This window comes from Populus trichocarpa, chromosome 8, assembly GCF_000002775.5.
Source record: "Populus trichocarpa isolate Nisqually-1 chromosome 8, P.trichocarpa_v4.1, whole genome shotgun sequence".
NCBI classification, from domain to species: domain Eukaryota; kingdom Viridiplantae; phylum Streptophyta; class Magnoliopsida; order Malpighiales; family Salicaceae; genus Populus; species Populus trichocarpa.
Window position 1 is genome coordinate 6,472,292 of NC_037292.2, and position 19,767 is coordinate 6,492,058.

General features: G+C 34.8%; 3 protein-coding genes across 10 annotated transcripts; 2 read left to right on the forward strand and 1 right to left on the reverse strand.

The window, feature by feature from the left end:
• The first annotated feature begins 1,446 nt into the window (after window positions 1–1,446).
• Window positions 1,447–6,308, forward strand: LOC7485885 (nuclear poly(A) polymerase 3). 6 transcript variants are annotated; one of them, XM_024607506.2, is made up of 11 exons: window positions 1,448–1,912; window positions 2,167–2,457; window positions 2,603–2,680; window positions 2,762–2,869; window positions 3,216–3,278; window positions 3,370–3,531; window positions 3,803–3,916; window positions 4,428–4,490; window positions 4,613–4,918; window positions 5,135–5,326; window positions 5,723–6,308. In XM_024607506.2, exons 2-11 carry the CDS (start codon window positions 2,425–2,427, stop codon window positions 6,110–6,112), a joined length of 1,509 nt encoding a protein of 502 aa, XP_024463274.2. In that variant the 5' UTR covers window positions 1,448–1,912; window positions 2,167–2,424; the 3' UTR covers window positions 6,113–6,308. The 6 variants fall into 6 exon arrangements, with proteins under 6 accessions (XP_024463275.2, XP_024463277.2, XP_024463274.2 ...); XM_002311340.4 differs by having other exon boundaries at window positions 1,451–1,912; window positions 5,156–5,326; XM_024607507.2 differs by lacking the exon at window positions 3,216–3,278 and having other exon boundaries at window positions 1,447–1,912.
• A 4,091-nt stretch (window positions 6,309–10,399) lies between these two features.
• LOC7471097 (uncharacterized) lies at window positions 10,400–11,343 on the forward strand. Its single transcript, XM_002311341.4, has one exon. It carries the CDS (start codon window positions 10,644–10,646, stop codon window positions 11,166–11,168), a length of 525 nt encoding a protein of 174 aa, XP_002311377.3. The 5' UTR covers window positions 10,400–10,643; the 3' UTR covers window positions 11,169–11,343.
• Window positions 11,344–15,369: 4,026 nt separating this feature from the next.
• On the reverse strand, window positions 15,370–18,306 carry LOC7471098 (uncharacterized). 3 transcript variants are annotated; one of them, XM_002312278.4, is made up of 4 exons: window positions 18,108–18,269; window positions 16,837–17,710; window positions 15,889–16,030; window positions 15,370–15,753 (listed from the first exon to the last, which is right to left on the reverse strand). In XM_002312278.4, the coding sequence occupies exons 2-4, from the start codon at window positions 17,342–17,344 to the stop codon at window positions 15,696–15,698; spliced, it is 708 nt and encodes a 235-aa protein (XP_002312314.1). In that variant the 5' UTR covers window positions 17,345–17,710; window positions 18,108–18,269; the 3' UTR covers window positions 15,370–15,695. The 3 variants fall into 3 exon arrangements, with proteins under 3 accessions (XP_002312314.1, XP_052311349.1, XP_052311350.1); XM_052455389.1 differs by having other exon boundaries at window positions 16,837–17,791; window positions 18,108–18,192; XM_052455390.1 differs by lacking the exon at window positions 15,370–15,753 and having other exon boundaries at window positions 15,890–16,052; window positions 18,108–18,306.
• Window positions 18,307–19,767: the final 1,461 nt, after the last annotated feature.

Here is a 19,767-nt window from a genome sequence, read left to right on the forward strand (position 1 = left end):
GACAATTAAGGCTTTTTTTTTTCAAAATATTTTTAAAAAAATATTATTTTTTTATTTTTTTTGTTTGAAATTAATATTTTTTGTATTTTCAAAATTTTTTGGTGTGCAGATGTTAAAAAAAAAATTTAAAAATAAAAAAATTTTATTTTAATGTATTTTTAAATAAAATATATTTTAAAAAACAACTGTTATTACATTCTCAAATATGCTCATAAAATTAAACAGTATGAAAAGATAACACATAAATAATTCATCCCCACATCAGCAATTACTTTTAAGTTCAGAAAATTAACATTTCTAGACTTTGGATAGTAAGTTATGCATTTTATTAATTATTAAAATATAATTAAAATAACTCATTCCTCAGCAATTTATAAGTATGACCTGGTTAAAATATATTTTAAAAATTAATAATTAAAATATAATTAATACAAGAATTATATTTTTAGATCTAGATAAATCAAGTAAAAACTTGATTGAGTTAATTTCTAAAATCGTCATGAATAAATAGATGGAGATTATTTGGAAGATAAATTGATATTTTACTAATTTATAGAGTTTTTTAGATTTACTTATAGATGATAAGTTATGGCTTTTTATTAAGAGATATTTGTTGTATGCTAGACAGAAAAATTATAAAAACACAAAACAACAGAAAAATCACTAAAACACAAAACATGAGCTGACACTCTAGGCATAGCGATCCTTATTTTCTAAATGGGGATTTAGGAGTTTTCTCACATGTGGTTTGCGTGGATTATCGCTGGAAGCCGAATAATTTAACGACTTGTAATTTGAGACAACCCAATTTTAAAGAATTATTCAAATAAAAAAATCAAATATCCGTATAATAAATCCCTAAACAATTCTAAATCTGTCAAAAAAAAAAAAACTTAAAAACCAAATAATTTTGTTTGCGTGGGATATGATATTTAAAAATTCAACTCTTAACTTGGTAATCTCTTCTAGCACTGTTCTACTTTCACCATCATTTCCGTAGCCCTGGGAATCTTAAAGTGGTAATTTCTTGAATTTGCTCACTGTATCTCTCTGGTTGTAATCGAATAGTATTTTTTTCCCCTTTTTTTCCCCTTTCAAAGTAAAGACCACTGGTTCAAACTTCAAACCGGAAAAAAGAGAAGGAAAAAGGAATAAAGTAAAATGTTAAAATCAGGACAAGAGAGTGAAACGGAATCAGGGCAATTACTAATCAGACCCGGATGGATCCTTCACCGTGAAAAAGATTCGTATAATTTTTTAGCCTAAATAAGATGAAATGACATATCTCAGATTGATTTAACATTGACACTACACACACACATATATAATCTTAAAAAATCCACATTGAACACATGTATATAGTAGGGGATGGTGATATCAAAATAATCTAAAAATTTTAAATAAAAAAATAATTTAATTTTTAAACAAACACCAACCGCATCCTAAGAATGGATTACCATCTCACATTAATCTTTCAACATTCATGGCCTCTTTTCAACATGCTAAAATAAATATCCCACCAATAATTCATCAATATCCCACCCCCGACCTGGCACTACTTGCAGGAAAATTCCAACACCCACTTGCAATAAAAGGTAGGAAATCCCCGGTACGCGTCCCGTGTGGTATCCATCAGTTTTCAGGTGCCCGGAATTCGGATTCTCTATGCCATCATCGTCTATTTTTCGGTGGCCGGAATTTGTTTTCTCATATTTCACAACAAGGTTGGGTCTAGAGAGCTTCAGGTGGTTGGATTTTTCTATTGATGATGTGTGGTGGACCTTTGTTACGGTGCTGGAGTCCGTGGCTTTAGCTGCTATGCTTTGCTACTTCTTTGTATTCTGTGGCTGTACTCTTTGATGAAGATCAACTGACCATCTCTGAATTCTTTTCTTGTACATATACATGACTGGTAAGTTAGCGAGGAACTTGGAAAAATTTTAGTGTTTAATTATAGAGTTGCTGCACACTGTATTCTTACCCTTATCTTCACATAGTTGCTAGTTAATTTGTTACAGTGGGCTAAAATTAGTTCCTTTTTGCGTATTCTTTTCTGGTCTGATGGTCATATGGCGTGTCGTGTTGATGCAGTTTGATTATCTTTCCGCACATCAACTGATCGCCATATTTAATTTTTAATTTTTAATTTTTTTCATACAATAACAGACAACCCCCCTCAGTAAGATTCAAGACGCGCTTAGTCCCAAGCAAGGCGCAGGCGCTTTTTAACGTCAGGGCGAGGCAAAACTAATACAAGGAGACTGTTCAGAAAAAGTTGCTCCTCGTAGCGTGGTCATGATCAATTAAAAAACCCCAAAACAACAGAATCCTTTTAAAACATGGACAACTTACATTTGATAGCTCTGCATCCATAAACCCTATCCCCCCCTTTCCATCTCCCTCTGTCAACCTCATTCGCTTCAAATGGAGGACGAAAGGTCTCTCTCGCTTCTCAAGGTTGGTTTATATAATGTATTTTCAACAGAATATTAGTTGATTTGCTGCTATTTTGTTTAAATTTCATAAACTTTTGATTTGGATTTATATATATATATATATACATATATACTCGTATATTTATTTTCTTTAAAAATGCCTGTAGTTAATGGTTAATGAAGGATTATTCCCATCTCCAGAAGAAGACGAGAAGAGGAAGATTATTGTCGAAAAGCTCAAAACAGTACTCATCATTCACATTCGCAAAATAATCAATGTTTTCTTTTAGAAAATCTCTGATGAATGTGCCCTATAACTGTTGCAGATTGTGGTAGCGTGGGCTAAGAAGGTGGCGTGGCAGCGGTGTTTACCAAAACAACAAATTGCAGCTACATCTGCTACTATATTGACTTATGGATCCTATGGGCTTGGAGTAAGTCTTTGTTGTGAAATGAAATGCCGATTACTGATAGCACATTTTGAAATTTCTTCGCTGTGGCCGAGTATTTTAAATGATCTTAATTTTTCTAAATTAAGAGCTCTCTGATCATATCCACCTCAATTTGCTTGTAATGCACCAATTCACTATCACATGTTTGTGTCAATTTTCAATTTCTTTTTTTTGTTTTTTAATGAAGCACAACATTCTACTATAGACCTTAGGCATGTAAATTTGGTTTGAATGCACCATTCCTATTAATGTGTCCTTGCTAATTTTGATCGCATACTTTGTCTTTGTAAAACGTGGTTTGTGAATTTTATCTGCCTGGTTCGTTCAGTTTCATGATCCAGAGTCTGATATTGATGCTTTATGTGTTGGTCCTTTCTTCGCCACTATAGCTGTAAGTTTTCTCTGTTTGTGCTCATCTAGTTTAACCATGTGGATTGGAATAAGTATTGTCTCGATTTTTGTATTATTCATTACTCGTGCAGGAGGACTTTTTTATTGTTTTGCACAACATACTTAAGAGCAGGCCTGAAATATCAGAAATCCATTGTGTGAAGGATTCAAAGGTTCCTTTGATGCGGTTTACATTTGATGGGATTTCAGTTGATCTTCCATATGCTCAGCTTAAAGTCTTAAATGTTCCTGAAGTAAGTATGCATACCTTGGACTTGAACAGATTTTATGTGGATGAAACATTCTTCTAAACATGATGCTTGCAGTGTTCTTTCCTTGTCAGGATTGAGTAGATGATTGAAGTGCTTTTTATTACTCTTTTTTTTTCATTCTTAGAAATTGCTTTCATTGTATCTAGTAAGGTGGTCAATAGATGCGCTGTGTGCTGCTCCAGTTTTATCAATCGTGGTTCTTTTCCCCTGTTGATAACAAGGATATTTGACATTTCGACTTGCTGAACCGCAGAATGTGGACATACTCAATCTATCCCTTTTGACTAATATTGATGAGACCAGTTGGAAGAGTTTGTCTGGAGTACGTGCTAATCAACGGATACTGCTGCTTGTTCCAAACCTGATGGTAGATGTTCCTCGTTTTTTCTTTCCCATTCACACAAGGATCTCAACTCTTGATTCATTCAGCATGACTACAGTTCATGTATCAGCTTTAACACATCAGTTCCCACAGTAGCTGGTACTTGTCTTTCTGGACAATGTCCCATATTTATTCAAAAGATGCATGTGTACACCTCAATATTGTTACAGCCACTGCATCACTATTCACAAGAGATTTATGCCATGATCTATCCATGGTTTATGAAATTTGAGTGTCTTGCAAAATTTTTTTTCTTTACGTGATGGTAATTTCTTGCACTAATGCATTGGTCCTAGATTTTTCCCCTGGGAACAAGCTAGGCCAATACATGGAGCTCCTGTGGACTATAATTTTCTATCTGTGCAACACATGCTATTGCCACTATAATTATGTGCTTAGATGGTTTGCTTGCAATAGATTTGAAGATTTTTCAGATTGCAGTAATTTGTAATAGCAGTTTTTTGACGAGTATCAGATTTTTGAAATGATGTTTCAGAATTTCCAATCCATGCTGCGATGTCTTAAACTGTGGGCAAAACGGCGAGGAGTGTATGGTAATGTAAGTGCAACGTGCATGTTAGTTATATCAGTTTCATGCTTTGCTTCTATCTGAGATGGGCTTTATCAGAATAACCTTTCCCCCAAAAAATATGGATCCAATTAAATATGCATTGTTTGCAGCTAAATGGGTTTCTGGGAGGAGTGCATTTAGCAGTTCTAGCAGCCTTTGTTTGTCAAAATCAGCCAAACGCCAGTGTAATTGCTTTAATTTCAAACTTCTTTAGTACATATGCGATGTGGCCTTGGCCTACACCTGTTATGCTGCAAGATGGAATGTCATCAAATGTCGAAGATGTGATTGAGACTCGATTCTACATGCCTATTCGTTTGCCATGTAGTCCATACGAGTATTGCCATTCCAATGTCACTAAAAGCACATTCACCAAGATCAGAGCAGAGTTTCTCAGAGGGCATTCTATGACTAGGGTATGTTTATTATTTAATTGAGACTGGAATACCTGTCTTGACTATCTACCTACACTGTGATTTGCTTGTGGCTTCTTTAGCACTTTTTTCTTTGGTTGGAGGGGCTGTTTCGGAGCTAGTTCCTTAATCAGATGGGGATGCTGTTCTATATATTGATTCTGTTCTAGTTAGCTATAGAGATCTTAATCGAAGAGGATTTTTTACAAAAGACTGTAGACCTGTTTTCTTACAATACAGGATCTTCTAAAGTTAAAGCTGGACTCTGATGTGGGGAGAATTTTTGAGCCTTTCCCATACTCAACGAACTATACACGATTTGTCAAAATCTACCTTTCAGCTCCTGATCAAGATGAGCTAGGAGACTGGGTGGGCTGGGTGAAGTCACACTTCCGCTGTCTACTTCTTAAGGTAACTGGCTCATGTGCGCTCCTTCATTTTGGTAATCAACCGGGCATTTATTCACATAAGAACTAGTTGTGTGAAGATGTTGCCTGAATCACTAAATAAAGATGAAAACAAGAACTAGCAATGCTAGTTTGTGTCTATGTCTTGGTAAACGGCCTCATTAGCCTCAGTTTCATTGCCTTCATAGTTTTGGAGAATCTTCCCTTCCGGGGTCATACAATGCAAGGTATACCAACCCCAACCAGATAGATTTTAACTTCAGTGTATTGCTTTTGTGGGCACTCTCAAAGTAATCGATCTAATAGTACTCATGAATTTATTTTTACTTATTGTTTTTTTTAATCTCGTGATTTGGTCTCTCCTTCCTTACAACACTTTCTGAGGTTTTATTTGCTTCAGCTGGAAGCCGTGCAGGGCTTTTGTGACCCCAACCCCATGGAATATGTTGATATGGATGCATCTGAACCAAATGTTGTTTTCTACTGGGGCCTAAATCGCAGTAGAAGCAATTTCGTGTATATAGAACCTGTTGAGGAGGATTTCTCGAGGAGTATATATTGTGGCTATTATGGCATTCGTGGAAAGATGGAATTATCTATCGTGCAAGCATCTGAACTACCAAAGAATGCTCGGTTTGACAGTGGAAACGGCAAGAAAATGAAAGCATGCTGGAAGATGCTTGACTACAATCAAAGGAGGACCCCAGCATATTCGCAACATCTGCCAAGCTACTTTGTTGGGTATGTGGAAAGCAATGGAGACACCGAGTACCCAAGTACTGGGGGCTAAAGTTTACTGTTATGCTCTCTTACTCTCTGTTCTGGTACTGATCTTGTTTTGCATCCTACCTTGAGAAATTTGTGTGCGATTAGAATTTAGGGTTAAGGGCTTATGGATTGAACAACTTAGTCTGTGATAGCATATTAGCTTTAAAACAACATAAATAGGATGGATTCTAAAGATATAAAAAAGGGAGTTTGCAATAGACGGGACTTGTGTAAATTACGTCGATCAATGCTTTCCTTCTAATATTTTTTCTTTCTTTTACATTTGTTGAGTTGACAATTGAACCCGTTAGGAAACGAAGTTGGGCATGTTAGAATGCAATCAACACGAACTTGATGAACCACCTTTTGAGTTTCGAACTAAAGCAACCGTTCTCCTTTGGAGTTATGATGTAAAGCAATTGTAAGTTCTTGTGCCACAAATTTTCTTTTGGATAAATCTTGTGCAACAAACTTTGAAATAGATACCCCTTTAGCATTGGACAAGAGAGGCTGCAAATCTGCCACAATGCCAAGAAAGAGCCCAATTCGTGTGAGGTGGTTTTCATTATCGATTAGCGCGAGGCAGGCGTTGACTAATGCGAGCAGAATCTCCATGATCAAGGCCATAGGAAGATGAGGATTTTGGCATTTCGAACTTCTTTTCCCAAGTACAAGAGGTAGATATTGAACGAAGAAGATCAGCTTCTCGTTCACAAGAATATGCTTCAGAAGCGAGAGCCCACAAATAATAGGCACGAGGGGTCTGGCCCATGGCAACACCTTAGGCTTTGCCCCACTTTGCTTTCTATTACTAAATAACATATTTTATAAACTATAACATTTATTTATTAACGATTATTATTGTTATTATTCTTGGTTAAACATTAACATAATGAGGTGCTGGCTGTTGTTCATAAGCATGAGAAAAATCTCATTGTTTTTTTTTTTTATTTTAAAAAAGGAACATAACGAGGATTATAATAAGCATTGTTATGATAAACGTGGATTATAATAAACAAAACGAGATTTTTTAAAAAATCTCATTGTTCATAAGCATGACTATTATTATTTCTTTTTTAAAAAAGGAGCCATGGCTAGTAGATTTAGGATTCAGCTTCTTCACTTTTCCTCCTCCATGGCCAGTACTCAGTAGGTTTGCTTTGGACGGGCTATTGTGGTTCAACCACTGTTAGAAAGTGTATAGTTTTTTTATTAATGGATAAAAAATATCTATTAAAATTAATATCGTTTTTATATTAATCTAAGGTTAAGTATGACCTTCCAATTTTTATATTTAAAACCCCTAACAATTCCTGTAAGTCAGGAAGTGAGAATTTCAAAATTTGTTTTACTTTGGAAAAAGCCCATTCTCTTAAAATCAAATTCAACTCGTAGCATCTTAAGAAAATTAAATTCATAATAAAACAATTAATTCTTTTGGTATGATTTTAGCGAACCATATTGGCAGACCTGGATTTTAATGAACCATTATTGAGTAATTTCGTGAGTAAAAACATCACCGTTAATTTCAAATTTGTTTCGAGTTGATTAATAAAAGATTTACCTCAATTCTTGACACATCATGATTTTTATTGAAAATTTATGGAGCCATGTAGTTGTAGGGGTGAATAAAACCAGTTTCTCACCTTAAACTTCGGAATAAAAAGGTCGAAGTTATGAATATAGATGGGGCAGGATTGTCGAGAATTTTGAAAGGATGAAATTTCTATTTGACTTCCATTAAATTACTAAGATATTCTCTTATATATTATAGGCACATTGACTTATGGGAGGAATTCTCTCTTCAAATTTATATAGTCATGAAACTTAAGATGTTTATAACATCATCTTCTCGCCTTAAATTTAGAATTGGATTTGATATGTTTGATCGATCTAGATACATACAATATAAGATGAACTTGGTTGAATAAGAAAATGATGGAAATTATAAATAATTTTAAAATAAGTCAAGAATTTGGATCTTGGATGAAGAACTGACACTACTCACATGCAAACACAACAAGATTTGAGGTGATCGGATTGAGAGTTGGCTTGCTTATTTACAAATAACTAAACAATTAAAATCAAACCATCCAAGAAGCAGGTGCACTTGATTGATTGATGAATATTGCTGCTGTTATCCAAAAAAAAAAAATATTATGTGAACTGTCTAACAATCTTTGAATTTGATGATCTGCAGCGTGTTGCTAGTCTAATAGCGGTGAGCTCGTTGCAAATGTAAAGAAATCACAACTTCAAATCCTCAATTTAAAGTATATTTAAGCTTAAAAAAATATCCCATTACATGAGAAAATCAAAATAAGCCCTCGTTTTTGTAGCGCGACATGTTCGTAGTGAGGAGGTCAAGCAACCTCTACTGAAAGGTGTGATTTTTATCACAACCAGCATGGGTTGATCTTCTTTTATGATGATGAACAGTGTTTACCCCGCAAAATAAGTTCTTTTAAAAAATTAACGATCCTTCTACGCTTAAGTTAAATGAAGAAGACGAGGAGACCGATATGAATAGGAAACCAATATACAATCTCTTTATATGACGCTTAAAGAGATTTAACTTGAGCATGAAGACGATAGACACCTGAAATGTCTATCTTGTTTTCCATGTCGCTAAGCTTAAGTTGAAGTTTTTAGCGGAATTAAGAAGTCCATGGAAAGTTACGCTTAAAATCTTGAACCTGAAAGCAAAGAAAATATGGTTTTTATCTCTGCCAACCTCGGACACATATTTACAAGGTAAACTGAGCCACGAACAAGGCAGAAAAATGGCATCGAAAAGGAGGGCACTTGGTAAAATCAATGTGGTCTGCTGTGGGCTGCGGGCTGCTTTCTTGTCAGCCCCCCACCGTGGAAAATCCCTTGTGGCCGAAGAGGAGGAGGAAAACAGGTGGGGCCGTGGAGGTCCAGGCCCAAGGGATCAAAATTATCATCAACTGTAAGCAAAATCTTAATTTGATCCCCACCAAAAAAGAGTTTTACATTCTCATCTCATATCTTCTTAAAAAGATTTGCTAAGCACGATTCGGCAGGTCCCTTTAAAGCAGTTGGGGTTTGATAATCAAGAAGTTAACATTAAGATTTAATAGTAAATCCATCTTCACAGCTCATATCGGTATCATAGAATTAAGATTGAGGGATCACTTTTCACTTTATTCTTTTTTATGTGGATATAGATGTAAATGTAAACGTAGATGTTGCTGAGACTCAGAAAAGATAGACCACGAACAGCAGCAGCAGCAGTGCTCGTTAGGGGACAGACCGACAGATAATAAGATGGGCTTGATCCACAGTAACCGGATCCATGGAGAGTAAATCACGAGCTGAGGTGATTTTGTCGACATTGGAGCTTGAGTTGAGATCAAACCCAAGACAGTAGTCTTCGCTTTTGACATGGGTCCAAACTTGTCAGCATCATGAAAGGGTTTGCCGTTTTTAATGTATATCTCGAGAGCTTCATTTCAAACCAGTGCTATCAACGCCAGGCTTTAGATCATTCCAGAAGTTCACGAGCCAGTCTGTGAGATGCTTTTCCTAGCAAGAAAAGAGACAATTAATGTCCGATAAAAGAAATAGAAAGCACTGGAGGCCACAAACTGCACACCACGTGTCACTCAAAACATGGTCATGCCTCATAATGTCAACCAGACTGACGTTTGAATAATACCCATTTTTTTAATCTCCAACCATTTCGAGAGTACTTCCTTTACTTTTTTATCATCATTTTCTTGGTTTTTTTGTTTCAACTGGAGGACAGATTCTTTTACGATAAGGTTTCAATTACCAATCACATCTTAGTTGATTTTTTTTTTATTTCTTTTATGCTTACGTTGAAATTGTATTTTTTTTTAAAATATTTATTTTTGTTTAATATTATTTTTTATAATTTTTGTATTGATTTGTTGTTATGATATTAAAAATAATTTTTTAAAAATAAAAATTTAATATATTTTTAAATAAAAAATACTTTAAAAAATAATATTTACCGAATTTAAAGATACTCGTAACCCATCTTTACCGACTTTAATCATAACCAATCTTTACCGACTTTAAAGTGCTTTACCGACTATAATCATAACCAATCTTTACCGACTTTAAACATGCGATGATAATGGAGAAAAATAAAATCACTGTGACGAATTTACATCTGAAAAGTTTGAGCAGAAACTCATAACCAATTCTTAACGATTTTAAATATAAATAATCATTTCAGAATCCATGACTTGAGGTTCCGAATTAAATATGAGTATTTTATGTAATGATTAACGAGATCACGAGTTCAGTTAACAACTAACATCAGAGAATAATGTGAACGCAACTCCATCTGACACTGGTAAAGAGTGACGACAGAGACAATCCACAGATTGAGACATTATTAAATATTTGGCAGGCAATGGTTCAAGATCAAGGAGACCCACACTTGAGTTCATTTCAGAACACAATAAGCAAGCAAACAGAATCTATCATATAACAGCATCACCAAACCAATCTAATTCCCTACCCTTCGCTGCCCCTCTTCCTTTTTAGTTCTGCAAAAAATGAGAACTTCAGTCTCTTCACTGTCCATTCTCCTTTACATCCTCCTCCTCTCAGCTCCTTTACCACTAACCCAATGTGGTGATCTAGTAGGCCAGATATGCAAGAAGACACCCTTCTACGACCTTTGTGTCTTGTCCTTACAACCAAACTCAGGGACTGATGTTAAAACTCTAGCCTCTAAAATGGCTAATCTCGTCCTGTCCAATGTGACCGATACCCTGAATTTCATCCAAGGCTTAGTTAAACAGGAAACTGGGACATCATTAGAGAGGCCACTGGCTGATTGTGCAGAGTTGTACATACCAGTTGTCAAGTACAATCTTCCTCAAGCCATTGATGCTTTGATTAGAGGAAGGTATGGATTTGCCGATTATGTTTTTTCTGATGTTTCCAAACAAGCTGATGCTTGTGAAAAAAACTTCTCGGGCGAGGATGAATCACCATTGACTGATAGGAATAAACTTATCAGCAATCTTTGTGATGTCGCGGTAGCCATTATCAATATATTGCAGAAGGGTTTCTGATTATGTTCTCTGTCTTCTTATTTTGGTTACTAGTTAGTGTCTGTTTTCGTATGTAGCAGTTCACTTCATTGCTGGACTAAATTAGTGAGAGTCCTTCAGGTCTGTATCTAAGTTTTTGTACTTGAAGCAGCAGTTCAGTTTGAACCAGTGAATTATTGGCATCTTTAATCTTTTATTATTATTTTCTTCTGCCATATAAGCTTTTTTTTTTTGTCTGTTCTATTTTGGACTTGGATGCCCCGTGTTAAAGAGGGTTTTGCCGAGTTAACTCCGGGTTGTTTTTTTTCACCGCTCCAAGAAATAAACCCAACCCCAATTGACCAAAGCTTCTGGAAAGGTTACGAATATTTGAACTTCCAAGTAGTTAAGCAAGTTAGCTACAAAAGTTAGTTCACAGGACAGATTCAGAGACTATCAGCGGTGATGTTATAGGATCTCGAAGAGCAGCATCGAGTTGCAGGGGAGCTCATTGTGATTCTGATGGACCGAGTTCAAGTGATAATTTTGTTTGTCTGTGGAGGCATAACATAAGCCCAGGTTTCTGTTAAAGCCACAGCCAACTTAAGAGCTGAACTTGCTGCTATACAATTGAAAAAACTATAGCAGTTTGTGATTGATGTTTCCTGCCACTCTTATGGGCGGGATAATTAGTTTGGCCCAAAAGGAATTGTACAGGCCACAAATTCAATATGACAATAAATGAGACAATTATGGGCATAATAAAACGAATCTACAGGCCCAAACCAGAGAAGGGGAAAGAACAAAAGAAAATCCACGGATTGAAATTTTTTATATTCATCTTCTAATTATTATTATTCATTGAATAGTAAATTTATATATTTATATATTATTTATTACTTATTACCTCTCAGATAAGTTAGCTGTAATTAAAAAAACCACCTATTCAATCAATATTCATTGGATTAAATTTCCATCCCTAAGCAAATTTCAAGAAATGAAAAAGTTCATTCACGGTCTCTCAATTTATTTTTTTTCTTTATCAAATTAAATCCTCTGTCTTCGATTTGCAGAAGACAAGAGCCTCCGTCCTCTTAACTGCATGCACGTGGCAGCTATCTAATAAATGGATTGGACAGAATAGAATTAGAAGGATTCATTTGAATAAATGTTGAGGCTTGTAACATTGTCCAAAAGTAAACACTAAACAGCGAGGGTGCGAGGAGAGCATCGAAAAGAGAGCGAGGAAGAAGAGAGAGAGGAAGTCCTCACCTCGGTGGCAGGCTGATGAGGACCTCATCTTAGAGTGTTTTTAGTATCATCTTAGCTGTCGTGGTTGTGGTTTGAAAAAAATTATTTTATAAAAAATATTTTTGATAAAGATTGATTTGGTATTTATATATGTTTGGTTAAAACTATGATTGAAATTGAGGTTAAATAAAAAATAATTTAATGTGTTTGGTTAAATATGCTTTTTAAATTAAGATTACAAAATAACTAAGAAAAATATATATTAATATTGATGGTTTTTAATTTAAATATTGTAGATTTAATTACCATTATTACATCATTAAATAAATAATGTTTTATATCAAATAATTTTTATTATTCCATTAACTTATCTACAATTTTATCATATATGAAATTCATTTGATAAGGACTATAGGTTCTATGGTTTTTTAAACGTGCAATAAAATCAGGTAAAATATCATCAGAAACAAAATTAGAATTGCGATCAAATTCCACAAATGCTACGTCATCATGCGATGTTCTTTTAATTTATGTAGTGTTATTAAATAATATTAAACATTAGTTTTTTGAGTAAAACATAATTTTAAAAAAATTAAATTTTTTTTACCGAGTGGGACGCGGTTCAATAAATTCTGCTCACGTGAAGTGCAAAAAAAATTCACCTGGCACTGTTCACGTGAAGAGTGCCAGGTGAATGCTTCTCGCATTGCAGGTGAATTATAATTCACCTGGCATGGCACTGTTATGAACACTGCCCAGCTCCCAGCTGCTTGTGCAAAACCCCGGTTTGATGGAAAAATTATGGGGCCCACCAAATAAAAAACCGCTTTTTTTATGTTACTAAACGCTTAGTTTACGCGATTTGTTTTAAAAGCTAAAGCTACCGGATAAACAGATACCCTTTTAGAAGGAACGTATACATTCAAAACTAAATAAAAATAAGGAGCCAACAACTACTTCTCGCCATGGTTAATATGAGAAATTGCTAGCAAGGTTTAATCTTTCAATTTATTTATAAACTGGTCTAATAAATACATAATATAAGGACAAATTCATACACCATCATGAAGGATGTATTCTTTTTGCACACGCGCGCGCGCCCATGATGTTTATTCTCTTCGCCCAGTACTTGATTTTCTGTTTTACATGAAGATGCGCACTCTATTCACACCCATGATGTAATGAAATTATTATGAAAGAAAAAGAAGAAGAAGAACCAAACGGCTTTTGGGGTTTTAAATACCAAAATGTGCTCATGTGGCTGTCTATCTTCCTGTGTTCTTGTTCCTTTTGCTGTTTTCCCAGCAACTTCTTCTACATTACCTCGCAACAAGAATAAAAAGAACTCAAAAGGCATCACTGAAGATGCATGGTGTGATTTGTAGCAATCCACAAGTTAAGACAAAACGTGATGGTGGTCGTTTTAAACCCATACGCTTTGCAGATATTGACTGCAGATCGAAAGCAAGCTAGCACACGAGTCTGCTTATAGAAGACCAAGTCAAAAAAACTTTAGTTTTGTTTTTAATCGAAGACTAAGTCAAAAACCTCAGAAATCTTCACATCTCCAAATGATTTTGAAGGAAGAGGACCGTAGTCAGAAACCAACTGTGGTTTCACAAATTTGGCTTCCTTTGTAAAATGTTTTACTCTTTGTTTCTTTTCTTTCAGTGCGTTACTTCTCAGACTCTAAAGGCAACTTCTTTCATGATAAAATTAGGCTAGGGCATGTGATGCCAGCGTTTTCTCCTTCGCCAATTATATAAAGTGAAGTGTAAACTCAACCTCAACCTGAACTAGTACAGACATTTTCTGCCCTTGCTTCATTGAGAAACACTTGTGCAATTATATTCACAGTAACAAGCACATGTCATGAAACTCGATTTCGTAACAGAAAGAGAAGCCTAACTCCCTATTAAAAATCACCTAATCACCACACCACGGCACCGAGTCTAGTTATTTGCATTCCGGCAGAGATGAAACATCCAATCTCTTTATCGTCCGTTTTACTTCTCCGTTGCCTCCTCCTTTTGTTTCTTGCACCACTAATCCAATGTGGTGATTTGATAAACAAAACTTGCGAAGACACCTGATTACAATCTGTGTGTCTCATCTCTACAATCAAATCCTAAAATTTGGATGCAGATGTTCAAGGTCTAGCCGACATAATGGCAAAAATCACTTAGTAAAATGCAACTGACACGCTAAGTTACATTCGTAAACTAGTCAACCAAACCGAAGATCCCAAGCTGGAACAATCCTTAGCTTACTGTGCTGAAGTGTACATACCAGTTGTGCAGTACATTCTTCCCCAGGCTATCAATGCCTTGAATAAGGGTTGGCTATGGATTTGCCAAGTATGGGATGTTGGATGCTGCCGATGAAGTTGATTCGTGCACAGGGTCGAAGAAATCACCACTAGCTGGTAGGAAACAACTCGTGCTGAACCTATGTGGTGTAACTGTGGCCATCATCAACATATTGCTGAAGAAATGAATATCTGATCTAAAATCTCCTTTTCATCTATATCCCTTAGAGCTGCTGCTGCTTTTGATTAACCAAATTTCTTCTTCCATAAATCATACAACATCATATCCATGTTGTCTTTTGCATGAACTAGGTATGGAGCGTAATAAATTCCTAAAATGAAATCTTCAAACACTACCTGGTGCTAGGAGATACCGACAACACCAACAGAAAAACAAAAACAAAACAAAACAAAGCAAAAAAAACTAGCAAGGCTAAGTTCTAGAATACCAGGTCTTTCCATTGCAATTTATTTAAACATAAACATATTCCATGTTATACTTTACAGATAACAGGCTACCATCAACAGTCATTTCGCCTCTCTAATACCTAAAACATAGGGATCCATATATAATGCTGCTTCATATTTAGGCACTCCTTACCCATTCCATCCCATTTTGTTCATCAAATAAAAAAAATGGTTTGTAGAACAAGATACGAGATTCATTTAAATCTAGCAAATCAATTCACAAACAAACCTGCCTTTGTTTCATTATGGAGAATTATACAGTAAGTCTGCTGTAAGGAGGGAAATTATCATAACTGGCTCAACCTAAAAGGCCACAGCACTAAACTGTTTTTCCCCAAAAATCCACCAGTAAACTTTTTCGGTAATCTAACTCATTCCAAACACTATGCATGTAAGGGATAAATTACCCGACAAACTTCGATCTTGGAGGGATACTGGTACAAAAAGTGCAAGCATATGGCTTGCATGAGAAGTGCAAGAAAGCAGTTAAATTTCTTTCAACAATACAAGCTTGATTACAGTAACTGTCTTCTTTTCCCCACTCATCGCACAGTTCTTGGATTTTTGGGAGGATCTGAACCAGCAATTGTTTCTATGAAGCTGCAATGCATCAACAAATAAACAGATTAGTTGTAGTAGACCATAACATAATATTAACACCTGATATGACCAAAGCAGAAAGTACATGTACTTAAAGTGCAAGATATAACAGGAGAAATGTGATCCATGACATACTTCGGATATCCAGACCCAGGTCCATTAGACTCGCTTGCAGATGGATTCCCAAAGTATTGAACTGAAATTAAACCATCACCAGCTGTCTCTGATGAAACAGGAGATCCCATTGAGCTTGCAGATGTAGCTCTGGATGACATTCCTGCAAAATGAATTGCATGAAACTATGAACATAAGTTAGCAAAAAGAAAGAAAATGCTTATAGAAAAATGCCAGCAGTGATTTCTGTAATGGAATGACCTCTTGTAAAAAATTATTAAGTAATATGATCAATGAGTTTCCAAAAATGAATTGCAATTTGCAATGGCACCCAGGCAAAATTATCATTTTACAAGCACGGGAAGCACAAATAAAAAGATCATAAAACAAATAATGAAACAGGAGAAAAAGGGTAGAGAGAGAGTGATAGAAAGCCTGAAACTAAATCATCTTTTCCCAGATGCCCCCAAACAATTAAGGATGTCTAAAAAATTAGAGAAAGCAGGAAAAAGAAAATAGATGGACAACACTAGAACATGATTCAATGTCGTTTTGAAAACTCTAACCCTGTTACATGTAGCCAACATTATACACACTGGGCAAGATTCAGAAAACCATTTCAGCATAAGATACAGTATATTAGAATCAAAATTCAGAAGCCCACCCACCTTTCGCAAATAAACATCTATATACAAGAAAACCACTTGGATGGGAGCTGTAACACAAATAGCAGATCTGAAAATGGACAATAGGGGAAAAATTCACACATTCCAGCTCAAAGACGTCAAATGTAACTTTTGAATGATTGGGAAATTCAAACATAAAGAAAAACTCTACAGTCCAAATCAAAGGCATGTATTAAAGCATAAGTTATCCACATAACATTTGTATCCAAACCATTGGCTTGAACCAAGTATGGGTTAAAGACTAAGGCAGTAATACTGTGAGAAGATCTTGCACAAGCATTACCTTGAAAGAGAATCACAAGGCAGAATAGAATGGTGAGCACTATGGCAAATATATTGTTATTGGATGACGGCTTCGTAGCTTTTAATTTCTTCAAGGCTTTCATCCGCTCAATCCTTGCACGTTTCAACATGGCTAGTTCAGAAATCTCCTTGATCAGCTTCTGGTCAGCAGCATCCAATGATGGACCTCGTGGAGGCCTAGGAGGCTTTTTATTGCTCGTTTTTTTATGCTTCTCCTTTACCATTTTCTTCTCTACTTGATCAACAGATATTTCACCCTCCAACTTCGCATGGTCTGCAGAACCACCACCAGAGTCTGACACGTAGCCACACAAATTTACCCTCTCTTCACCATTGGCTGTCCCATCGGCGAATGCCCCACATACATTAGCAAGCAACGGCTTTGTTGGTGTTTTTACTCCTGAACCTGCATCTTTACATGAATCTTCAACACTATTTCTCACCCCACTTTCAAGATCAACCTCAAAATCTCTATCTCTTGGAGCCATTTGATCTATTTCCAGCAACCAAAGCCAGTCTGATGTCTTCAATTTCTCACTCTAAACAATTAAAGCCCAAAATAGATTCACAAGAACAAGACCGCTAAAAGAAATTAAACCTCAAATCCAACCCATCATACAAAATTAACCTTTTTTTACATGATAAAGTACAGAGCACTGCGAGCATCGACGATAAAGATATCCAACTTCAGCAAGTAAACAACACTTTCCAGTTATAACTCGCAAATGAAGACATACAGAGTCCACAGTAATAGCAAACTAACTTGCCCTTTTCACTAAAAAAGCCTCAACCTTTGACTCCTTCCGAAACCCAGGCTGTCAATCTCAAAATTAATCACAAAAACTAACAAAACCCTGCATTTTGAATAATGGAATAAAAAGTTAGCCACACTCCATATGCTGTAATGGGCCCAAAGTTAGAGTTTGTGCTTCAATCTGCAGAGTGTACATAATTGGAAAAACAAAAGGCAAAACAAATAACATGACTTTAACATTCCTTCACAAAACAGGCAAATACAAAAACACCCATAAGAAAAGCTTAAAACTTGATAATAATCAAAGAACCAATTAAGCCTTGAAAATAAAGCAAGGCAGGCGCAAATCAAACCCACAAAGCAAAACCACAAGAAAACAATGCATTGCAAATTACAGGATCAAATACACAAATCCAAAATACCCCACTATTTTTTTTAATTAAACCCTAGAAAGAGCAGGGGAAGAAAAACGAAAAAGAAAAGGAGTGGATAAGTACCTTGTAGAGAAAGAGAGAAAACCCCAGATCCGAAGCAGACAAAGGCGGTCAAAATAGGCTATCTCTCTCTCTCTCTCTCTCTCTCAATGTTAGAAAATAAAAATAAAAGCAACTGATAGTAATATAATAAATATAAAGAAAATAGACAGAAAGGATGAGAAAGAAGCGAGACACAAGGGAAGGACACGGGGGGTTTCAGCGAGAAAAAAAAGAAGATTCTGGCCGTTACTAAACTTAAATTGTTGAATCCTAAATATTAATTAAAGAAAAAAAAAGAAAACAATTAATTATTTCCTTGTTTCTTATGAAAACCAGGTGATGTGATTGTCTTGGAAATTTCACCGACACTTGGCTGTGTTTTTCCCTTTTATTTACAATTTCAGTTTTATGCTCCACAACTTATAAATTTTGTGTGTTTTTATTGGCAATAAAATTTGCATGCATATATATATATATATATATATATATGGTATGTTAACACATTATAGTTATGATATGTTCAGGTTTAGGAAATAATAAGATAAAGTTTATAGTACATTACTTATATTAGTTCTTAATATTATTTTCATTAGTTCTTAATCATTTCAAAAAATAAAATTCACAAAATAATTTTAAATAACGATATGCTTTTTATTTGAATTGACATCGTTTGTCAAGATATTTAATTAATATTTATAAAAAGATAGGATAAAGTTTTTTTCAGAATTTTAGTAAATTCATGTATTTAGAAACTTGACACAATAATTAGTCATCACATTTACAAGAATGTTTCTAAGATATACATATCATTAACCATCGATTTTTTTTTAAATGAAATATTTTTAAAGCCATTATCTCGGTCCCGAGTCAAAGATTAAAAGTCAGCATAAAGATTTTAAGAACTATTTTTTAAATAACGATATGCTTTTTACTGTTTTGGATAATTTCAATTAAATGACAAAATGACTGCGTACCAAATTAACATTTTATAATGTCAATTGGATTGTTTTTTAAAACATTCCGACGAGTTCAAATCTTGGACCATCACATCAAGAAAAATTTATTAAATCCTTTAAAATGTCAAGATTTCTCCTGATGTAAGCTGGCATAAAAATACGTGTTTAAGATTACTCCTCTAGTGAGAAGAGGATGGTAAATTTTTTTAGTTACATCTAAAAGTTACCTCGTAGTGATTATATTTTTTATATATATACTACGCTCATGTAATAGAAATTATATATATATATATATATATATATATATATATATATATATATATATATATATTACTTATGATAGGTACTCAAGTGCTAGTGAAGCTGGGTGCTGTTTTTATTGCTGCAAAGATGTTAAATTCTTGTATTTTTAAATTATTTTAATATATTAATATCAAAAATAATTTTTAAAAAATAAAAAAATAATTAAACTGCGATCCTCGTGGCCTCACCAATTCCTGCGTGAAAGCCATCCGGATTTCAACTTCTCTTTGTCATGTAGGAATCCTGATGTCGGTAAATGGTAGTCATTTTAAAAGGAAATGAAAAGTACACCAAAATAGATGTTCAACAGAATGACTCTTGGATTCCCTGAGTATATTGAAATTGTGTATAATTTTTTTATATATATATTTTAATTGTTTTAATATGTTAATATTAAAAATATTTTTTTAATATATTTCTAA